Source organism: Calidris pugnax, unplaced genomic scaffold, assembly GCF_001431845.1.
Source record: "Calidris pugnax isolate Ruff unplaced genomic scaffold, ASM143184v1 scaffold146, whole genome shotgun sequence".
Classification (NCBI taxonomy): Eukaryota; Metazoa; Chordata; class Aves; order Charadriiformes; family Scolopacidae; genus Calidris; species Calidris pugnax.
This window is the reverse complement of record NW_015090869.1, coordinates 592,811-612,744: the sequence shown is the minus strand read 5'-3', so window position 1 is coordinate 612,744 and position 19,934 is coordinate 592,811. Positions and strand designations below refer to the sequence as shown.

The 19,934-nt window shown below is 52.3% G+C and overlaps 1 protein-coding gene and 1 pseudogene across 1 annotated transcript; both read left to right on the top strand.

Annotated features, from left to right (window-relative positions):
* Positions 1-179: 179 nt before the first annotated feature.
* LOC106890101 lies at positions 180-1,852 on the top strand (annotated as a pseudogene).
* A 6,388-nt stretch (positions 1,853-8,240) lies between these two features.
* Positions 8,241-19,874, top strand: LOC106890100. Its single transcript, XM_014945683.1, has 3 exons — positions 8,241-8,586; positions 11,762-12,492; positions 19,694-19,874. The coding sequence occupies exons 1-3, from the start codon at positions 8,241-8,243 to the stop codon at positions 19,697-19,699; spliced, it is 1,083 nt and encodes a 360-aa protein (XP_014801169.1). The 3' UTR covers positions 19,700-19,874.
* Positions 19,875-19,934: the final 60 nt, after the last annotated feature.

Genomic DNA, 19,934 nt, shown 5'->3' with positions numbered 1-19,934 from the left:
TATAAGCAGATATAGAGAGGCCTATCCATAGAATAACTAATGCATGGGTACAAAGCCTTGATGCCAGTGTTACCCGGAGGACAATTGCTCTCCTGTACTGTGTGTCGACGGAGGTTTATCAGTTCCTTGGCCTCCTGGTATTGCAGTTGTGTTGGCAGAAAGACTTGGCCTAGCGGGGCATGGCCTACAGATATGGTCGGTATTTTCCAAATCCTGGAGGTTCTGGCCAGTGATGACTTGGCCGTTTTTGTTTGGTAGCAACCAGTTGCCTACTGGCTAATGCTGTCAAGGCTTTGCCTAAGGATAATGTGTAATATTACGTAGGTCACTGGCTCTGTGCCTGTGCCCCTGCCACCCAGCATCCCATGATCTACACAGCCAATGCTGCCAAAGTAGCTGTTTGCAGTCTGACCACTGCGGGTGCCAATCTGTCTCACTTCATGCAGCATTATGAATGCTCGGAGTGAGCTGTTATGGCTTTGGAGTGTATGAGGAATTAAGGACATCTGCATGACACTCCTGTTGTGGTTTGGGCTGGGTTGGCATTGACAAGATGACAGATGCTCTCCCAAACCTCTCACTCCAAGGAGAGGAAGAAAAGAGATAAAGAGAGTTTTGAGTTTAGAAAAACTATACTAATGCTATATTCATAGTAAGATAAAATGGTAATAATGCAATGGATTATGTAGATATGGAAATGTATGAAGTTCTCAGGAAGATGTCACCAGCAGGCGGTGGGGCAGTTCCAGACTGGACTCAGCACCTGATTCTGGAACACACTGATGGGGATCAAAAGGAGACAGGGTGTACCTCAGACATGAGTCATTGAAGAAAAAGCGCTATTCATTCAAGAAGCAAGCCATTGAAGAAGAAGCCAACCTGACCCCTTTGATCCCTCAGCTTCTATACTGAGCTTGGCAGATGGGCTGTGGCTGTGGCGGGGCGGGGGGCGCCGTGTCGGCGGGGGAAGGTGCTGGGGCCGTGGGCGCGCCCTGCCCGGCTGCCTGCGCTCTCCGTCCGCAGGGGTGTGGGCGCAGCTGAGGCTGGTGGAGGCCGGCGGAGGGCTGCGAGCGCCCGGGGACTCCGTGCAACTCTCCTGCCGCGGATACGGCTTCGACTTCGCGGGTTATGCAGTTCGTTGGTACCGCCAGACACCCGGTGGCAGTCTCGAGTGGGTGTCCTGTATCAGCCGTGATTCCCCAGTTACTGATTTTGTGGAGTCAAGCCATATCGTCCCGGGACGATTCCCGATCCGAGTCATCTCTGTCCCTTCGTGCCCTGCGCCCCTAGGATTCTGCCCGCTACTTCTGTGCTGTTCCCACGGAGAGAGGAAATGGAGCTGAGCTTGAACGGAAACGTATAGGGGCCGGCACTGTGTCCGTGGCGTTTGGAGCCATCAGTTGCTGATGTTGCTCAGGACTGTTCCCGTGGACAGAGGGGCCATCACTGTGCACTACAGATCGTCCTGGCCTTTCTGCAAGAGCTCTTTTCCTGGCATTGCCCGTTTCCATCTCCTGAGGCCAAAATGCAATGTTTTATTCCATGGAGGAGTTTTAGTTTGTTTCTGCCACCCAACCAGCCTGGCCACTCTGCCGGCTTGTAGCTCGTCTCTGCTTTCCCCTGGTCCCCTTGCTCTTTGGGACACTAAAAACCATGGGCTGCAGGGACAGCAATGTCTCATGGGCCATTTCCTTGTGCCAGTGAGAGCAGAGCAGTGGGGGAAGAGTTCTGTTTTTGTTTCAGGTAGATTTCAGGATGTTGAGATCCAAGCGATGAGGTCTGCAGTGTGGTGGCGAGCAGGGACTTCTGGGACCTTGCAATGCGCTTACAGCTCCAATGCCTCCTATCTTTACGTGGCCTGGTATCTACAGCATCACAGTAGTCCCCTGCAGTATTTGCTGCAGAGTAAGGGCCGGGGAGGCTCCTACAGCCACACGTCCCCTTTCGCCTGCAAGAGGTTTTCCTGCCAGGCTGGCAAGAGCTCTGGGACCCTGATGATCACTGGGCTGGAGCTGGGGGACAGCAGGCTCTATTACTGCACCCTGCAGGGACCACAGTGAGAGACGCTTGGGTTGTGCCTGATCAACATCAGCTTCCTCCCCTCCTGCTTTCTCTTCCCACATGTTTACGGAGGTCACAGCCCATCTTGGGGATGTGTCAGTGATGCTTGTCAGTGCTTGGGGTCAGAGAGAGAGGGATCTCCTCATGATTGGGTGGTGTCGCTCAACCCAGGACATTCCACCTGATAAGCATGAGAGACTCTTAGACCTTCCTTATCACCAGGCCAGAGGTCTCTGTCTGCTCCTGAGAAAGGGCCAGGAGACAAGGAGGAAGAGGCAGGAACATCTCAAACAATGGCTTTATCGGCTCCACCACATCCCTGGGCTTCTGCTTGTGATCTCTGGAATCCAGCAGCTGCAAACACACATGCTCACAAGCTTTTGCCCTTGTTCTAGTCTCAAATCTGGGAGAGAAGCACAGACTTCCCCTTTCTCCCACTGTGCTCCCGAATGACCCTCTGTACTTTCTGTGTTTCTGCTCCTCACTCCTCAGGGAGCAAAACCCATAGACTGGACTGAGTGGACCTGAGCTGTGCACAAAACCAGAGCAGGGCTGTTGACACACCTCAAGATAATGAGTAACTGGGTACGTGCCATACTGGGATATGACAGAAACAGCAAAGGCAAATCCAAATGCTTAGAGCTCATCTGGTGAGAGAACCAGGTAAAATATCTCTGTGAGAGATAAATATTTGAAAATTTTCTCCTGTAAACACACAATCCTGAGATTAGCCCAGAACAGCTGTGGGAGCTGACTCCATTCCAGTGACACTGCTGTCGCTGCAGCCCAAGGTTTTTGGTGTCCCAATGAAGAAGGGGACCAAGGGAAGGCAGAGAGGGGCTGCAAGCAAGCAGAGTGGCCAGGCTGTCTGGGTGACACTGGGTGGACTAACTTTTCACAGAATCAGAGAATCTTCATGGTTGGAAAGGACCTTTGAGATCATCGAGTCCAATCATACACACACACACAAAAATAAAACCAAACCAAAACACAGACACACAGCCCGCCCTGACAATCTTGGGCACTAGAGCATGTCCAGAAGTGCCACATCTACACGTTTCTTAACTACCTCCAGGGATGGTGACTCCACCACCTCCCTGGGCAGGCTGTTCCAGCGCCTGACCACCCTCTCAGTAAACTAAATCTTCCTAATATCTAATCTAAACCTCCCCTGCTGCAACTTCAGACCATTTCCTCTGGTCCTGTGAGGCGCCCAGAACTGAACACAGTACTTGAGGTGAGGCCTCACCTGTGCCAAGTTCAGAGGCACGATCACTTCCCTACTCCTGCTGGCCACACTATTCCTGATAGAAGCCAGGATGCTGTTGGCCTTCCTGGCCACCTGGGCACACTGCTGGCTCATGTTAAGCCGGCTGTCCACCACCACCCCCAGGTCCTTTTCTGCTGGGCAGCTTTCCAGCCACTCATCCCCAAGTCTGTAGCGTTGCCTGGGGCTGTTGTGACTGAAATGCAGGGCCCAGCACTTAGCCTTATTGAACCTCGTCACATGAGCCTTGGCCCTTTGATCCAACCTGTCCAGATCCCTCTGTAGAGCCTTCCTACCCTCAAGCAGGTCAACACTCCCACTTAGTTTGGTGTCATCTGCAAAGTTACTGATGGTGCACTCAATCCCCTCAGATCATCAGTAAAGATATCAAACAAGACTGGCCCCAGAACTGAGCCCTGAGGGATACCACTGGTGACTGGTCACCAACAAGATTTCACCCCATTAATCACAACTCTCTGGGCGTGGGCATCCAGCCAATTTTTTATCCTGTGAAGAGTATACTTGTCTATGCCATGATTCGCCAGCTTCTCCAGGAGAATGCTATGGGGGACGGTGTCAAAGGCCTTACCAAAGTCAAGGTAGAGAATGTCCACAGCCTTCCCCGCATTGAGAAGGCGGGTCACATGATGACAGAAAGAGATCAGGTTGGTTAAGTAGGACCTCCCTTTCATAAACCCATGCTGGCTGGCCCCGATCCCTTGGCTGCCTTTATCTTCTAATGCTGGGGAAAGCTTCACTTCTAGAAGACTTTAGTGTCTGAATTAATGAAAATATTTACTTTAAAGCCAGCTAGGCTATGTGAGATTCAAAGTCTCAGTGGTTTCAAGCCTTTTCAGGTACAGGGACAAGGAGGAGCGAGGCCTGGGCATTTGACACAGGCTGCCAAAAGGATTCGTTCAAACCATGAATATCACGTTCAATATTAATTAGAACAGTTGTCTGTGTAGCTCTCTCTCCCTTGATGGAGGCAGTCCAGAGAACTCCTTGCCCCAGTGCTGGACCCCTGAGGCCTTCCTTTCCTCTGGAAGCCATTGCTCTAACAGTGTCTCACATTTGCTGTCCCCTGCTGGGAGTGCATGGCTTCCTACTGATACAATTGGCTGAGTATGATTCTTGTATATATTATATCAGTCTCAGGATTAATACTGGTTCTTTAGTACTGTTAATTATTTAGTCTTAGTCTATTAAATCTATTTATATTTCAACCTTCATGTTTCTTTTTGTTCCCTGATTCCCTTTTCTGGGTGAGGAAGGATCATCTGGTTATAGAATAATTGTCTAAACAACAATAAATTGTTATGGGCTTTCTCAAACCATAACACTGGCACAGATCCGAGTGTCCCAGGGCACCTTGGGTTCCCCTGGCCCTGCATCCCCCTTCTTATTTTCCCAGACTCAAACTTTCAGTTTCAATGGGTTCCTCTACTGCTCCCTTTCCCACCCCTGTTCCTGGATCCCCTGCCAGGGAGCCTTGTTGGAGCACCCATGAAAAGAGAGGGGAGGGGAAAGATTCAAACAGTGTGTGGAGGGGCAGTGTGGAGTGGGCTGTGCTCCTGAAACATGGCGGTACCCATCAAGGTGGTAACACTGTCAGGGCTCCAGATGTTTCTCATGCGGCTTGTCCTTCAAGTTCCTGGAAATGCTTTCCAGGGCTCGTTGCTGCATCGCCTTCCCAGGGCTCAAGGTGGTCAAGGACACAGAGCTGTTTGATGAACATCCCAAGAAAGGTGGAAGGAAGTTTTAAAATCTTGCATCTCTTCTGATGCTGGGAACCCCATGCTGATGCAGCATCAGGTGAGCCACCACTCATGGCACGTTGCAGGGCACATTGCACCAATCCCCCACCCTGGTGATTGCCACTTTTGTAGCCTTCCGAGATTGTGCTGAAATCTCTTAGAAGTATGGTGTTGTAGAGGGAAAGGCTGTTGCTTCATTTGAAAAGAAAGCCAAAGCTATTGCAATGACATCTTTGCTGCTGCGGGGTGGTTGATGACTCCAGGCATTTCCATGATGATTAGCTGTCTAAGTTGTTCCTTGTTGTGGGTTAACTCTATCAGGCAGCTAAGCCCCACAAACAATTAATTGCCCTCTTGCTGCAGACTGGCAGGTGTGGAGAACTTTCCGAGAAAGTAGGGCTTGATCAGACATAATGGTTACCTGGGAGGACAAGGCTGAAATCTAATGCCTCCCCTCTGCCACCTTCATTGTCCCAGCTTTTATTGCTGATCATGATGCCATGTGGTATGGAATATCGCTTCGATCAGTTGGGTTCAGCTGTCCTGGCAGTGTCACCTTGCAGCTCGCCCTCAACCCACTCACTTCGTGAAGCCATAACGGCCCCATATGCCGGGGGGTGTGGGCTGTGGCTGTGGCGGGGCGGGGGGCGCCGTGTCGGCGGGGGAAGGTGCTGGGGCCGTGGGCGCGCCCTGCCCGGCTGCCTGCGCTCTCCGTCCGCAGGGGTGTGGGCGCAGCTGAGGCTGGTGGAGGCCGGCGGAGGGCTGCGAGCGCCCGGGGACTCCGTGCTCCTCACCTGCCGCGGATCCGACTTCAATTTCGGGAACTATATCCTTTTGTGGTACCGTGAGGCTCCCGGTAGCAGACCCGTGTGGTTGTCCTTCATCAGCAGCCTCTCTGGTGTTATAAAGCATTATGCGGCAGAGGTGCAGGGTCGAGCCACAGTGTCCCGGAACAATTCCCAGTCCGAGTCATCCCTGTCCCTGCACGGCCTGCGCCTGCAGGACTCTGCCCGCTACTTTTGTGCTGTTCGCACAGAGACAGGAAATCCATCTGAGCTTTAACAGAAACCTCCTGGCAGGGTCCCAGCTCAGGGTCCCAGCCCAGGGATGTTGTGGAGTAGACGAAGCCATTGCTTGATCTGTTCCTGCCTCTTCCTCTTTGTCTCCTGGCCCTTTCTCAGATGTTAATACTTCTGGCCTGATGGCAAGAAAGGTCACGCTTACCAGGTGAAATGTCCTGGGTTTAGTGACACTTACTTTTCTTCTATTTCGGGGAAAACTGTACTTTTAGAAGACTCTAGTGTCTGAATTAATGAAAATATTAAAGCCATCCAGGCTCTGTGGGATTCAAGGTCTCAGTGTTTTTGAGCCTTGCCAGGTGCAGGGACAGGGAGCAGCGAGGCCTGGGCATTTGACCCAGACTGACCAACATGATTATTTCATACCATAATCATCACATTCAATATAAATTAGAAAAGTTGGCTGCGTAGTTCTCACTCCCTTGATGGCAGCGGTCCAGAGAACTCTTTGCCTTGGTGCCAGACCCCTGACGCCTTCCTTTCCTTTCCATTGCGATTGCAGTGTCAGACTTTTGCTGGCCACTGCTGGGAGTGCACAGCTTCCTACTGATACAATTGGCTGAGCATAATTCTTGTATATCAGATATCTTATATCAGTATCGAATAGAATAATTGTCTAAATGACAATAAATTGTTATGGGATTTCTCAAACCATAACACTGGCACATATCCGAGTGTCCCAGGGCACCTTGGGTTCCCCTGGCCCTGCATCCCCCTTCTTGTTTTCCCAGACTCAAACTTTCGGTTTGAATGGGTTGCTCTACCCTCTGCGGCTCCTTTTTCCACCACTCTTCCTGGATCTCCTGCCAGGGAGCCTTGTTGGAGCACCCATGAAAAGAGAAGGGAGGGGAAGGATTTTGACAGTGTGTGGAGGGGCAGTGTAGATGGCCATTGTGGAGTGGCTCATGTTCCCCAAACATGGCGGTACCCATCAAAATGGTAACACTGTGTCAGGGCTCCAGATATGTCTCATCATGTGGCTGGTGCTAGGGGAAGCTCTGGCTTCCTTCTGTGTAGGATGAGAATGGAGAAGGCCATTTCCCTGCTCTCCTGAGGAGCTCCAACAGCCTGCTCCCTGCTGAGTCCTGTGCACATGAGTTTTGGAGGATGAGCTGGAGTGCTTGAACCTGCACATGTGCCCCAGAGCTTCAGTGCCAAGCATATCCTGGATCTCCCCTGCCCCTTGCTGCTTTGACACTTGGGGGCATCTAGGAAGGCTTTGATGGGAATAGGCAGCTGGAGACGTGTCAGCACAAAGGAGTGAGTGGAGGAGTAGGGTGCTGGGCCAGAGTGGAGGAAACAGAAAATGGAGCATTTCTGCCCAACGATGCCCAGTGAAAGCAAAGCTGTGCTCAGGGGCTCACGTGCCAGAGCAGCACAGGAGCACCAAAGAACAAGAACCCCATAGGAGGACAACCTGACGTCCCCAGGCTTTGAGAGAAAAGTGGAGAGTGGCTCTACAGCAACATGTCACGTTTTGCCCACCAGAGGTTTTCCTGCCAAACGACCACACTGCAACACATCTTGGAAAGACCAGGTTGAGGATGGCAACAGAGGATCCAAGTCACACTTGCCTGTGAGAAGTCCTTGTCTGTCCTGTGTGCATTCAGAGCAGGATCAAGGACAGGAGAGTGGGTTCCTCACCATCCCATCACAGGAAGGACAAAGGTATTTGTCCCACATGATGCAAAACCTTCTTGATTCGGATATGAAAAATTGGAAAAAAGCTCCTTGTCGAAGGGGAAAAAGGGGGGGACTGAAATATGGTGACTCTTTCCTTGTGAGCCCTGATTCCAGCCACCATCTTGGTTCCTCTGCCCCTCTTAGTCGGATTCAAAGAGTAAAAACCTGTTTCTGGAAGTCATCGGGAAAGTGGCTGTGAAAGGCAAGATGCTCACTGCAACATCGCTTGCATGAACACTATCCCTGACCCTTCCTGAATATTGGAGTGATCATGGCGTGTTCTTCCTCACTGCAGCAGTCACTGGCCAGGTGGCCTTGGAGCAACACGTCAGGGAGCTGACCGTGTGAGAGGGAAATGGAGTCACCTTCCAGTGCAGCATGAGTGGGGGCAGTATGAGCAGCTACTACATGTACTGGTACCGGCAGGGACCAAGTGGCTCTCTGGAATGGATTTACCGGGAAGGTGATGCCTATGGAGAAGGTTTCAAGGATCGGTTTAAGGGATCAGTGGAGAGCTTCCAGAACAGATTCACCCTGCAGATCCAGGCAGCAAAGCAAGGGGATGAAGCAGTGTATTTCTGTGATGCCAGGCTCACCCTGGAGCAGCCCTGCAGCAGAGTGAACCCAAAACTGACTGAGAGAGATCAGAGACTTCTCAGCATTCCTTTCCAGCAGGTGCCAACAGAGGTTGGTGTCATGCAGTGGCAGGTGCAGGAAACAGAGCTTTGGTATGCTTGCAGTAAAAGGCGCTGGAGGGAAGTGTGGGTGAAGGTCTGAGACCGTTTATGATGCAGGAGGATCTATAGTGGGAACTCCAGAGACTGTATAGTGAAGTGCAGGTTATTGCATGTTGCCTGGGCTGATGTCCAAGATGGCCCAGTTTTTCCTCTGTGGCTTGGTTGTAGAGCTGTGGGATGATGGAGATGTGGTGCAGTAGCTCACAGGAGTAGCATTGTGGATGAAGCCAGGCTGTTTAGGAAAGAGAGATGGCAGCTCAGCATGGGTGAGATTGTGGTGGGTGGCTGCTATGGATCTGATCAGGGTGAAATAAACAAGGTGTGATGGGTTGACCTTGGCTGTCCACCAGGTGTCCACCAAGGCACTCTGTCAGTCTCCCTCTACCTGACAGGCTGCAAAACATACATTGCAAGGCTCTTGGGTCAAGAAATGGACCAGGAGGAGACCCAGCAATTACTGTCACAGGGCAAACAGACTCAGTTTGAGTAAACAAATTTAATTTATGATCAATTGGATCAGAGTTGGGAAATGAGAAATAAGAACAAATCTAAAACCACCTTCCCACCATTGTACCCTTCCTCCTGATCTCAACTTCACTGCAGGCTTCTCTACCTCTTCCGTCCGAGCAGCACAGGGGGATGGGGAAAGGGGGTTTTGGTCAGTTCATACCACCTCGTTTCAACCCCTGCTTCCTCCTCACGCTCTTCCCCTGCTCCAGTGTGGAGTCTCACCCTCGAGACAGAGCTCTTATGAACCTCATCAGCCATGGGTCCTTTCCACAGGGCTGATTTCTTAATGAAAGATTGTTCCACTGTGGATCTCCTGTGGGGCACAAGTTCTGCTAGATAATTGGCTCCAGTGTGGGCTTCTCTCCACAGGACCGCAGTTCCTACCAGGAGCCTGCTCCAGCAGGAGTTCTCCCCAAGGTCACAGCTGCCTTCAGGGTACATTCAGTTGCTCTGGTATAGGATTCTCCTCGGACTGCAGGGTGGAAATCTGCTCCGCTGTTAAACTCCATGGGCTATAGGGGCCAACCTGTATCACCATGATGTTCACCATAGACTGGAGGGGAATCTCTGCTCCAGTGGCTTGAGCACCTCCCCTCCCTCCTTCCTCCCTGACAGGCAGCATGGGTTTGTGATGTGGAAATCATGCTTAACCCAAATTAAAGCCTTCTACAAGGATGAGGAGAGAGTTGGAGGTTGTGTATTCTGAACTTAGTTAGGCTTTCAGCTCTGATTTCCCTGGAAACGTCAGAGACTAAGCTCTTTCCTATGGACTAGAGAAGTGCTCAATGAAATGGGCTGTGCACGTTCCTTGCTCCAGCCTTTCCCCCTGGACCTGGGATTCCTGAAGTACGTTTTTGCTTGTAAAGACTGAGGCAAATAGGTGTCGTGGTTTAGCCCCAGCCAGTACCAAAGAACCACATTGTCTTCTCACTCGCTACCCTGATCTCCCACAGAGACAGGACAGTGGGAGAATGAGAAGAAAAAGGCAAAACTTGTGGGTTGAGATAAAGGCAGCTTAACGGAACAGCAAAGGAGAGAGGAAAACACCACCAATAATACTGATAGAGGAATATACAAAACACAACCAATGTACAAACGCTCATCGACATGCCCCCTGCCCCAGCCAGCTCCCTGGCTCTAGACTGAGCATGGTGTCACGTGGTATCCAGTACCCCTTTGGCTAGTCTGGGTCAGGGAAAGTGGCTTTGTCCCTCCCAGTTCCTTGGGAAAATTAACCCTTCCCTGGTTAAATGTCCCTGGCTAAAACCAGGACATGCTCCACCCCTTATTCTATACCATCTGTGTCATGCACAAATCTTACATTTTCCAATGAATTGCCACCACTTTTCCCTGTCTTTGGTATACACATATATATACACATACAGATCTCATTCCCTCAGTCTATGGGCCATCCCTCTAAAATGTCTGTTGTGTTCATTTAATCCATGACTCTGAGCTTAGTGTGTCAGAACAGTCTCTCGGGGCAGGAGAGACAGTGTGTGGTGCCAGACTGTTCCATGCCATATTCGGATTTTGTGGCTGGTATATCTGAGAGTGGCTCGTGGCCACGGTCTGTGGGTTGAAATTGTCGATCTCGAGGAAGCTGCTGGACACCGGTTGCTGAGGTCAGTTCTGATCCCATCACTACTGCATGTTACTCCATTTCATCAAAGTTTATCTGTCCTCAGTCTGGGTGATTGTTACTGTTGTACAATCTTCCACACTTTGAACATCCAGCCCAGCACTGGCATTTGAGGTGCTAAGAGGAGCTGTGCTTCTGTACTAACCTCTTCTGAAGCAGCTCAAATCCCTTCATATGATGCCAATATCTGTTTCTCAGTTGGAGTACAGCTGACTTGGGATCCTCTGTATCCCCTACTCCTAAACCCTACAGGTTGACCTGATGCTTTCTTCCAGAGGATCCAGGTAGGGCCATTCTCCTTGACGCACAAGAAGCCTCCCAGAAGCAACCCGTCAGCTGGTCCAAAGGGGACTCATGTTATTCCTCATCCTTCCAAAGCCAGGCTCTGGGTTTGAGTACGCGCTTGAACAACCTCATCACATGTGCATGTTCCTGTGTCTGCGGCTTTACAGAAGAACCTTAAGATCTAACAGAAGACATAACGCCATAAAATCAGCAAACATACCCATGCTGAATAGCTCTCCCAAGTCCTCTGTGTGCTACAGTTTGACCGACCCATGTGACTTCTGTATCACTTTCATATTTCTCTCTCTTGACTTCCAGATTTGAATCTTGTGGCCAACAGAGGACAGCAAGTTTCCCTCAACACTCCTGTAAAAAGTTGTTTCTGGAATTCATTAGGGGAGTACCAAAGTCCGAGTTTCAGTTTTCCCCTTTGCTCTGGCACATGTCACCTGCAAAGACCAGAATGTGCCTGTGAGTGTTTCACAGAATCCAAGACAGGCTGAATTTGGAGGCACCTCAGGAGGGCATCCCGACCCTCTGCTCAAGCAGGGCCACCTAGAGGCACTTGCCCAGGACCATCTCCAGACAGCTTTGAAACATCTCCAAGCAGTGAGAACCAACAATGCCCTCTGGGCAACCGGCGCCACTGCTCGCTCACCCTGACCTACTGGCAATACTTTCTCTAGTGCATCCCAGGAAAACATTACCCTCCTTTGCTTGAACGGCACATTTCTAGTGAGATTGTCCGCAACAACCACTGGGTCCTTTTCTGAGAATATGCTTCCCTGCTGGGCAGCCCCCAGCCTGGCAGGGAGGTATTTCTTCCCAGGTACGGGACTTTGCTCTTCCCCTTATAGAACTGCATGGGGTTCCTGTCAGCCCACTTCTCCAGCCTGTCGAGGTTCCTCTGGATGGCAGCACAGTCCTCTGCGTGTCTGGTCCCTGCGGGAAAAGGGTTGGCAGTGAAGCCAGGGCGGGCTGGGGGTGCGGGGCCTGGGTCCTGCGAGGGGATAACGCGGGACGAGAGCCTGGCCCTGGCGCTGGAGCTGGGGGTTGGGGCCGGACCCCGGTGGGCCTGGCCGAGGCTCGGACGCCCTTGGGCAGGGCTGGGCAGGGCGAGAAGGCGGGACAGCGCCGGAGCCGCGCTGGCAGCCCAGGGCCAGGAGCCTTGGTGTGCCGGGGCGCCGCGCTCCTCCTGTGGCGCCGGCCCTGCCCCGCGTCCCTGCCCGCGCCCGCCCTTCTCCTGGCCCGAAGGCGCCGCGGCAGCGGGGGGCCGGGCCGGGCCGGGTCGGGTGTGTCGGGGGCGGGCAGAGGCGTGGTCGCTGCCCCGGCGAGGGCCCGAGGCGTCGGGGCGGGCAGGAGCGGGCTGGTGTGCGGCTCCGCTGGGCTGGTGTGCGGCTCCCGCCGGGCCCGATGGCGGCCGGGCTGGGGCCGTGGCTCCTGGCCCTGGCCTTGGCCTTGTGTCGGGCAGGTGAGAGCCGGGCGGGGAGGGCGGCGAGGCCGTGTCCGTGTCCGTGTCCGGGGCTGGGGCTGCTCCGGCGGCGGGCGCGCTGTCGGCTGGCGCTGGGCTTGGGCGGGGAAGCGGGGAGCGGGTGGAGTGGGCGGGAGAGAAAGGGAGAGGCCGTGTCCGTGTCCGTGTCCTTGTCCTTGTCCATGTCCTTATCCGGAGGAGTCTTTCGGGGCTTGAGTGGGTCCTTAGTGTGGGAGCAGGCGCGTGTGAGCGCCGAGGGGGCAGTCGGGGCCTTGTGGCGGGCGCGGGGCTTTGTCGGGAGAGAGGGGGGTGTGGGCTGTGGCTGTGGCGGGGCGGGGGGCGCCGTGTCGGCGGGGGAAGGTGCTGGGGCCGTGGGCGCGCCCTGCCCGGCTGCCTGCGCTCTCCGTCCGCAGGGGGGTGGGCGCAGCTGAGGCTGGTGGAGGCCGGCGGAGGGCTGCGAGCGCCCGGGGACTCCGTGCAACTCTCCTGCCGCGGATACGGCTTCACCTTCGGGAGTACTGCAGTGTGGTGGTACCGTGAGGCTCCCGGAGGCAGTCTCGAGTGGGTGGCTGCTATCAGCTATGATTCCAGCTATATTCAGTTTGGGAAGTCAGTGGAGGGTCGAGCCACAGTGTCTCGGGACAATTCCCGATCCGAGTCGTATCTGTCCCTGAGCTCCCTGAGCCCCCGTGACTCTGCCCGCTACTTCTGTGCTGTTCGCACGGAGACAGGAAATGGAGCTGAGCTTTAACAGAAACCTGCTGTGGCCCAGCCAGGCTTGCATTATCAAGCGATTATGGGGACACCTCTGAAATGTTCCAAGGATAGCGGGTCCATCACTGTGCTCCTCAGAAAGACATGGCCTTTCTACAAGAGCTCTTTTCCCAGCACTGTCAATTTCCATCTCCTGAGGCCAAAGTTCAATGTTTTATTCTGTGGAGGAGTTTTAGTGTGTTTCTGACACCCAACCAGCCTGGCCACTCTCCTTGCTTGTAGCCCCTCTCTGCCTTCCCTTGGTCCCCTTCCTCATTGGGACACCAAAAAACATTGGGCTGCAGTGACAGGAATGTCTCATGGGCCATTTCCTTGTGCCAGTGAGAGCAGAGCAGTGGGGACAGAGTTCTGCTTTTGTTTCAGGTACATTTCAGGGTGTTGAGATCCAAACGACGAGGTCTGCAGTGTGGTGGCAAGCAGGGACGTCGGGGACCTTGCGATGTACTTACAGCTCCAACGCCTCCTATCTTTACGTGGCCTGGTATAGGCAGCGTCCCGGTAGCCCCCTGCAGTATTTGCTGCAGAGTAAGGGCCGGGGAGGCTCCTACAGCCACACGTCCCCTTTTGCCCGCAAGAGGTTTTCCTGCCAGGCTGACAAGAGCTCTGGGACCCTGATGATCACTGGGCTGGAGCTGGGGGACAGTGGGCTCTATTACTGCGCCCTGCAGGGACCACAGTGAGAGACGCTTGGGTTGTGCCTGATCAACATCAGCTTCCTCCCCTCCTGCTGTCACCTCCTGCAAGTTCACAGGGGTCACAGCCCATCTTGGGGATGTGTCCGTGAGTGAGCTGTGCTTGGGGTCAGAGAGAGGGGAATCTCCTCATGACTGGGTGCTGTCACTGATCCAGAGCTCTAGGAAACCTGAGAATAGATGTGTGGGCCAGGGAGGAGCTGGGGAGAGGTGAGGTTGGAAGGGTCCTTCAGAAGTCATGTGTGCCGTGCCTACTGAAGCAGGGCCACATGGAGCCAGTTGCTAAGGCCTATGTGCAGACACCTGTTGAATGTCTCCAAGCATGGAGAATCCATAAGCTGCCTGGGCAATCTGTGCCAGTGCTCGCTCACTCTCACAAGTGTTTTCTGCTGTTCAGAGGAACCCACCTGTTATTTCATTTGTGCCCATTGATCCTTGTCCTTTCTGTGTGAAGCACGGAGGAAAGCCTGGCAGAGTCTTCTCTTCAGGTATTTGTGTATGTTTAGGAGATCCTCCACAAGCCTTCGTTTCTGTGGGGTAAACTGTTCCACCTCTCACAGTGGTGGAGAGATGGAGATGCTCCAGTGCCTTTGTCATCTTCATGGCCCTTTGCCAGATTCTCCGAGTACGTCAGCTTGAGCTATTGCTGCCTGTTCATCCTTGTCTCCTGGGGTTGCAGGCACCCTTTCTCAGGTGCAGATGGAGGCCTCTGGCCCCATTGTAGGGAAGGTCTCAGAATCTCTCGCTCTTACTTGCCACATCTCTGGTGTACCCATCACCAACAGCAACTACGCTTGGGACTGGATCCATCAGACTCCTGTCAGAGACCTGCAGCATATAGCGTTGCTGTATCCTTTCACAGGACTCCAGCACATTGCTTCATCCCTCCAGACCCAAGGACCAGCTCTGCAGACCCTTCCAGGAACCAGCTGTTGCTGGAAGTGCTCTCGCCATCATCTGCAGACACGGCCACCTCTTTCTGCAGCACCCGGGAGCTGGAGAAGGACCCAGTTCTTGAAAGACAGGCAGGGCCGGGGCAGAAAAGGAAGGAGGTGGGTTAAATCCAGGCAGGTCTTTTGTGGTGTTCTGCAAGAAGGCTTCTCAAGAGTTGTCTGGGCTGGCTTTTCCCAGAAACAGACTGCTGAAGCAGCATCAGTCTCCTATGAACACACATAAAAACCATGAACATGTTTTTGTTAAACTTTCCCCTCCTGCTCTTCCTTCCTTTCCTTCCCTCTATCCAAATCAGAAAGTCAAAGGGAAGAGATTGTTTCCAGAAGCAGCACAGTGAGTGAACCTGGAAAGCTGGAGTTAAATGAAGTTGTGAAAATTCATATTGTTCAGGGAGCCCCAGAGAAGAGCATCAGATGAAGCTGAGCAGCAGAGCATCTTTTTCCTTGGACATAATGAATAGTCTTTTTGTTGTGCCATAAGTGTGTGCTGCTTAGGGAGACTGAGAGGCCATTGCATGGGAAGAGGCAGCTGGAGAAGTTGAGCACCAGGGAATGAGGGAGGAGTAGGGTGCGTGGCAAGAGTCAAGGGAGCAGGGGGGGTGCACATCTGCCTAAGGGTGATGTGTCCACAGAGCAGAGCTGAGCTCAGGGACTCCCATTTGAGAGGAATAGTTCAGCAGCACCAAAGGACAAGGCTTCACAGGGAAGACAACCTGCCATGCCCACAGTCAGCTCCAAAATCCCCGCAGCACCCTTCTGTCCTTCCTCAGAAGAAGATTGTGGATGGTCCTAAATCAACACATCACTTTTTGTGCAACAGAGATATTAATGCGAAACGGGTGCTCTGGTATTGCACCCTGCAGGGTGAGACACACCTGGGAAGGCACCAACAGCTTCAGCTTCTTCTGCTCCTCCAGCCCCCACCTTTCTTCTGCAGAGCTGTGCTGGCCACTTGCAACCTTGACATGTCCCCTGGCTCTACCTCCCCACCCATCCCTGCAGAGCGCAGTGAGAACAGCCCTTCTCTGCTTCTAGCTGTGGGTCAGGCACCTCTGTCCAGCCTGGCTCCTTCTTTGAAGAGCGGGGACAAGCAGGACACCAACCTGGTACCCCCCAAGCTTGGGGCCTAACAGTTTGTGCTTGGACTGGCACTCTGGTCATGGGCACAGCAACCCATCTTGCAAAGACCACGTTGAAGATGGCAGCAGAGGGTCTATGTCCCACTTGCCTGTGAGACATAATTGTCATGGTTCTGGCTGGATTGACCAATCAGAATGACAGATGGCCCCTCCCTCCGCCTTCTAAGAAAAAGAGAGGAGAGGAAGAGATAAAGAGATTTATGACCTTAGAAAAAACTAAACTACTCTAATGAAAATATTAATAAAGAATGAATTGATAAATAATAATAAGAAATTTTTTGAAAAGGATAAGCATACAGTATATACAAAACCTTATCAAGCTCCCAGGTGATGATCAAGTCACCAGCAGGCACAGGGAAAAGTTCCAGACTGGACTCGGTGATGGACAGGAACTGGATTCCGGATCTGGAGTCAGGAATGCTTGGATTGGTATCAAAGGCAGATGAACAGACAGGGTTGTCCTTGGACGTCAGCCACTGAAGAAAGAGAGTTGACCCTTTGATCCCTCAGCTTGTATACTGAGCATGACGCAGATGGGATGGAGTACCCTATTGATCAGTTTTGGGTCACCTGTCCTGTCCACTCCTCCCTGCAGGTGTGACCCCTCTACACTTTTCTGCTTCTGACCCTCCAATGGGGCAAATAGCGAAGTTACCTGACCTTGGTTGTTATAGCAATGAGTATAAGCAAGGGCCTCTCTGCACACCATTCCTTGGTATAATCAGGTCTTATCAATGTGAGAGTGAACAGTTTCTGAACAATATGCTGTTGATTTAAAAATTTAGTCAGTTAGACGAGGCCCAGCTAAAAAAAAAAAGTCAAATTACTGAACAGAAAATTAGTTCTGTTTTACCTCAAACCAGGACAATGAATTTCCCTCCTATGTGCATTCAGACCAGTTTAAGGAACAGGAGAGTGAGTTCCTCACCATCCCACCACAGCAAAGACAAACGGCTTTGTTCCCCATGGTGCAAACCCTTCCTGCTTTGGATGTGAAAAATCAGAAAAAGCTCCTTGTCTAGGGGGAAAAAGGGGGGAGCGAAATATCGCGCCTCCTTCCTTGTGATCCCTGATGCCTGGTACCATCTTGGTTCCTCTGCCCATCTTAATCAGCCGGGTTCAAAGAGTAAAATCCTGTTTCTGGAAGTCATCAGGAGAGTAGCTGTGAAAGGCAAGATGCTCCATGCAATACCACTTGCATGAGCACAACCTGAGAGTCTGAGCTTTTAGTTCAGGGTGGATGTGACCTGAAGACTCAACCTAAGCCAGCTCTTCCTGGCTCAGAACACCCCACACCAACAACAAAAGAGTAGATTTCCCACCTGCACGGGATGTGGGCTTCACAGCATGAAGATTCCTACCCCACTGACCATAGGTCTGTACCACCTCCACAGGACAAGCATGTACTGATCCTGGTGCAGCCCAGGATACCATTAGCCCTCTTTGCCACAAGGGCCTATTGCTGGCTCGTGGTCAAGTTGTCCACCAGAACCATGGGGTTCTTTTGTGAGAATGTGCTTCCCTGCTGAGCAGCACCCAGCCTGGCCTAGTGCAGGGAGTTGTTCCTCCCCAGATGTAGGACTTTGCTCTTCCCCTTCTAGAACTGTATGGGGTTCCTGTCAGCCCTCTTCGCCAGCCTATTGAGGTCCTTCTGGATGGCAGCACAGTCCTCTGTGTGACTGGTCTCCGCTGGCAGGGACTGGGTGTGAGGCCAGGGTGGGCTGGGGGTGCGGAGCCTGGGGAGTGTCCTGCAAGGGGACGCCACGGGACAACAGCCTGGCCCAAGCAATATCCCTGGCCGAGGCTTGTACCCCCTTTCGCAGGGCGAGAAGGTGGGGCAGTGCTGGAGCTGTGCTGGCAGCCCAGGGACAGAAGCAGTGGTGGGTGGCTTGTATGGATCTGATCAGTGTGAAATAAACAAGGTGTGATGGGTTGACCTTGGCTGTCCACCAGGTGTCCACTCTGTCAGTCTCCCTCTACTGGACAGGCTGCAAAACATCCATTGCAAGGCTCTTGGGTCAAGAAATGGACCAGGAGGTGACCCAGCAATTACCGTCACAGGGCAAACAGACTCAGTTTGAGCAAACAAATTTAATTTATGATCGATTGGATCAAAGTTGGGAAATGAGAAATAAGAACAAATCTAAAACCCCTCCAGCCATGGGTCCTTTCCATGGGGTGCAGTTCTTAATGAACAGATTGCGTCAGGGTGGGTCCCCAGTGGGGCACAGGTTCTGCTAGAAAACCGGCTCCAGTGTGGGCTTCTCTCCACAGGACCGCAGTTCCTACCAGGAGCCTGCTCTAGCGTGAGCTGTCCCCAGGGTCACAGCTGCCTTCAGGGTACATTCACCTGCTCTGGTGTGGGGTTCTCCTCGGGCTGCAAGGTGGAAATCTGCTCCGCTGTTAAACTTCGTGGACTGTAGGGGGCAACCTCTATCACCACGATGTTCACCAGAGGCTGGAGGGGAATCTCTGCCCCAGGGTCGGGAGCACCCCCTCCCCCTCCTTCCTCCCTGACAGGCTGTTCCATGCCATATCTAGGGCTCGTGGCTGGTACATCTGGAGTGGCTCATGGCCATGGTCCATGGGTTGAAATTGTCGATCTCAAGGAACTTGCTGGACACCAGTTGCTGAGGTCAGTTCTGATCCCATCACTGCTGCATGTGACTCTATTTCATCAAAGTTTATCTGTCCTCAGTCTGGGTGATTGTTACTGTCACACAATTGGTAGCAATGATAGTAATGATGACAGACAGTGGCAGGGGTATTTAGCAATTAACATCCTACAATTGGCTATTCTCACCTGAAATCAGATCCCCATGAGGTACACATCGGACCTCCCCATCCTTTCACATCACCCAGCAATTGCACCCAGGTCCTTGAGCAAAAGCAATGCCATGGATGGGTTTGCCTTTGCCTGAGGTGGGACTAACCGAGAATGTCTTCCCCAACATGTTCTTCATGTGCGCTATGGGGACTTTGTCTCCTTTTACAGTAAGTGGAAGTTCTGTTTGGGCAGGGCCAGGTTGCTTGGTAGACCCCCTGGTGTTGACTAACCAGGTAGCTTTTGCTAAATGTGTATCCCAGTGTTTGAAGTTCCCACGACCTTCAAAGCTTTGAAATGGTCAGTTTTCTCATTCCACAATGTCTAGAGCCAGCTGGATGGCTTTCAGCTCTGAGAACTGGTTTGATTCACCTTGTCCTTCAGTGGCTTCTACAACTGATTATGATCTTTTTCTCAGTTGGAGTACAGCTGACTTGGAATCCTCTGTATGCCTGACTCCTAAACCCTACAGGTTGACCTGGTGCTTTCTTCCAGAGGATCCAGGTAGGGCCATTCTCCCCGACCCACAAGAGGCCTCCCAGAAGCAACCAGTCTACTGGTCCAAAGGGGACACATGTTATTCCTCATCCTTCAAAGCCAGGCTCTGGGTTTGTGTACGTGCTTGTACAACCTCACCACATGTGCAGTACCTGTATCTGCAGCTTTACAGAAGAACCATAAGATCTAACAGAAGATATAACGCTATAAAACCAGCAAACATACCCATGCTGAATAGCTCTCCCAAACCCTCTGTGTGCTACACTTGGACCCAGCTATATGACTTCTGTATCACTTTCATATTTCTCTCTTGACTTCCAGGTTTGAAGCTCGCAGCCAACAGAGGACAGCGAGTTTTGCTCAAAATTGCTGTAAAAAGCTGTTTGTGGTATCATCAGGGGAGTAGAAAAGTCTGAATTTCAGTTTTGCTCTTTGCCATCCCAAGAAAACATTACCCTCCTTTGCTTAAACAGTAAATTTCTGGTGAAGTTGTCCACCACAACCACTGGGTCCTTCACTGACAATGTGCTTCCCTGCAGGGCAGCCCCCAGCCTGGCCTGGT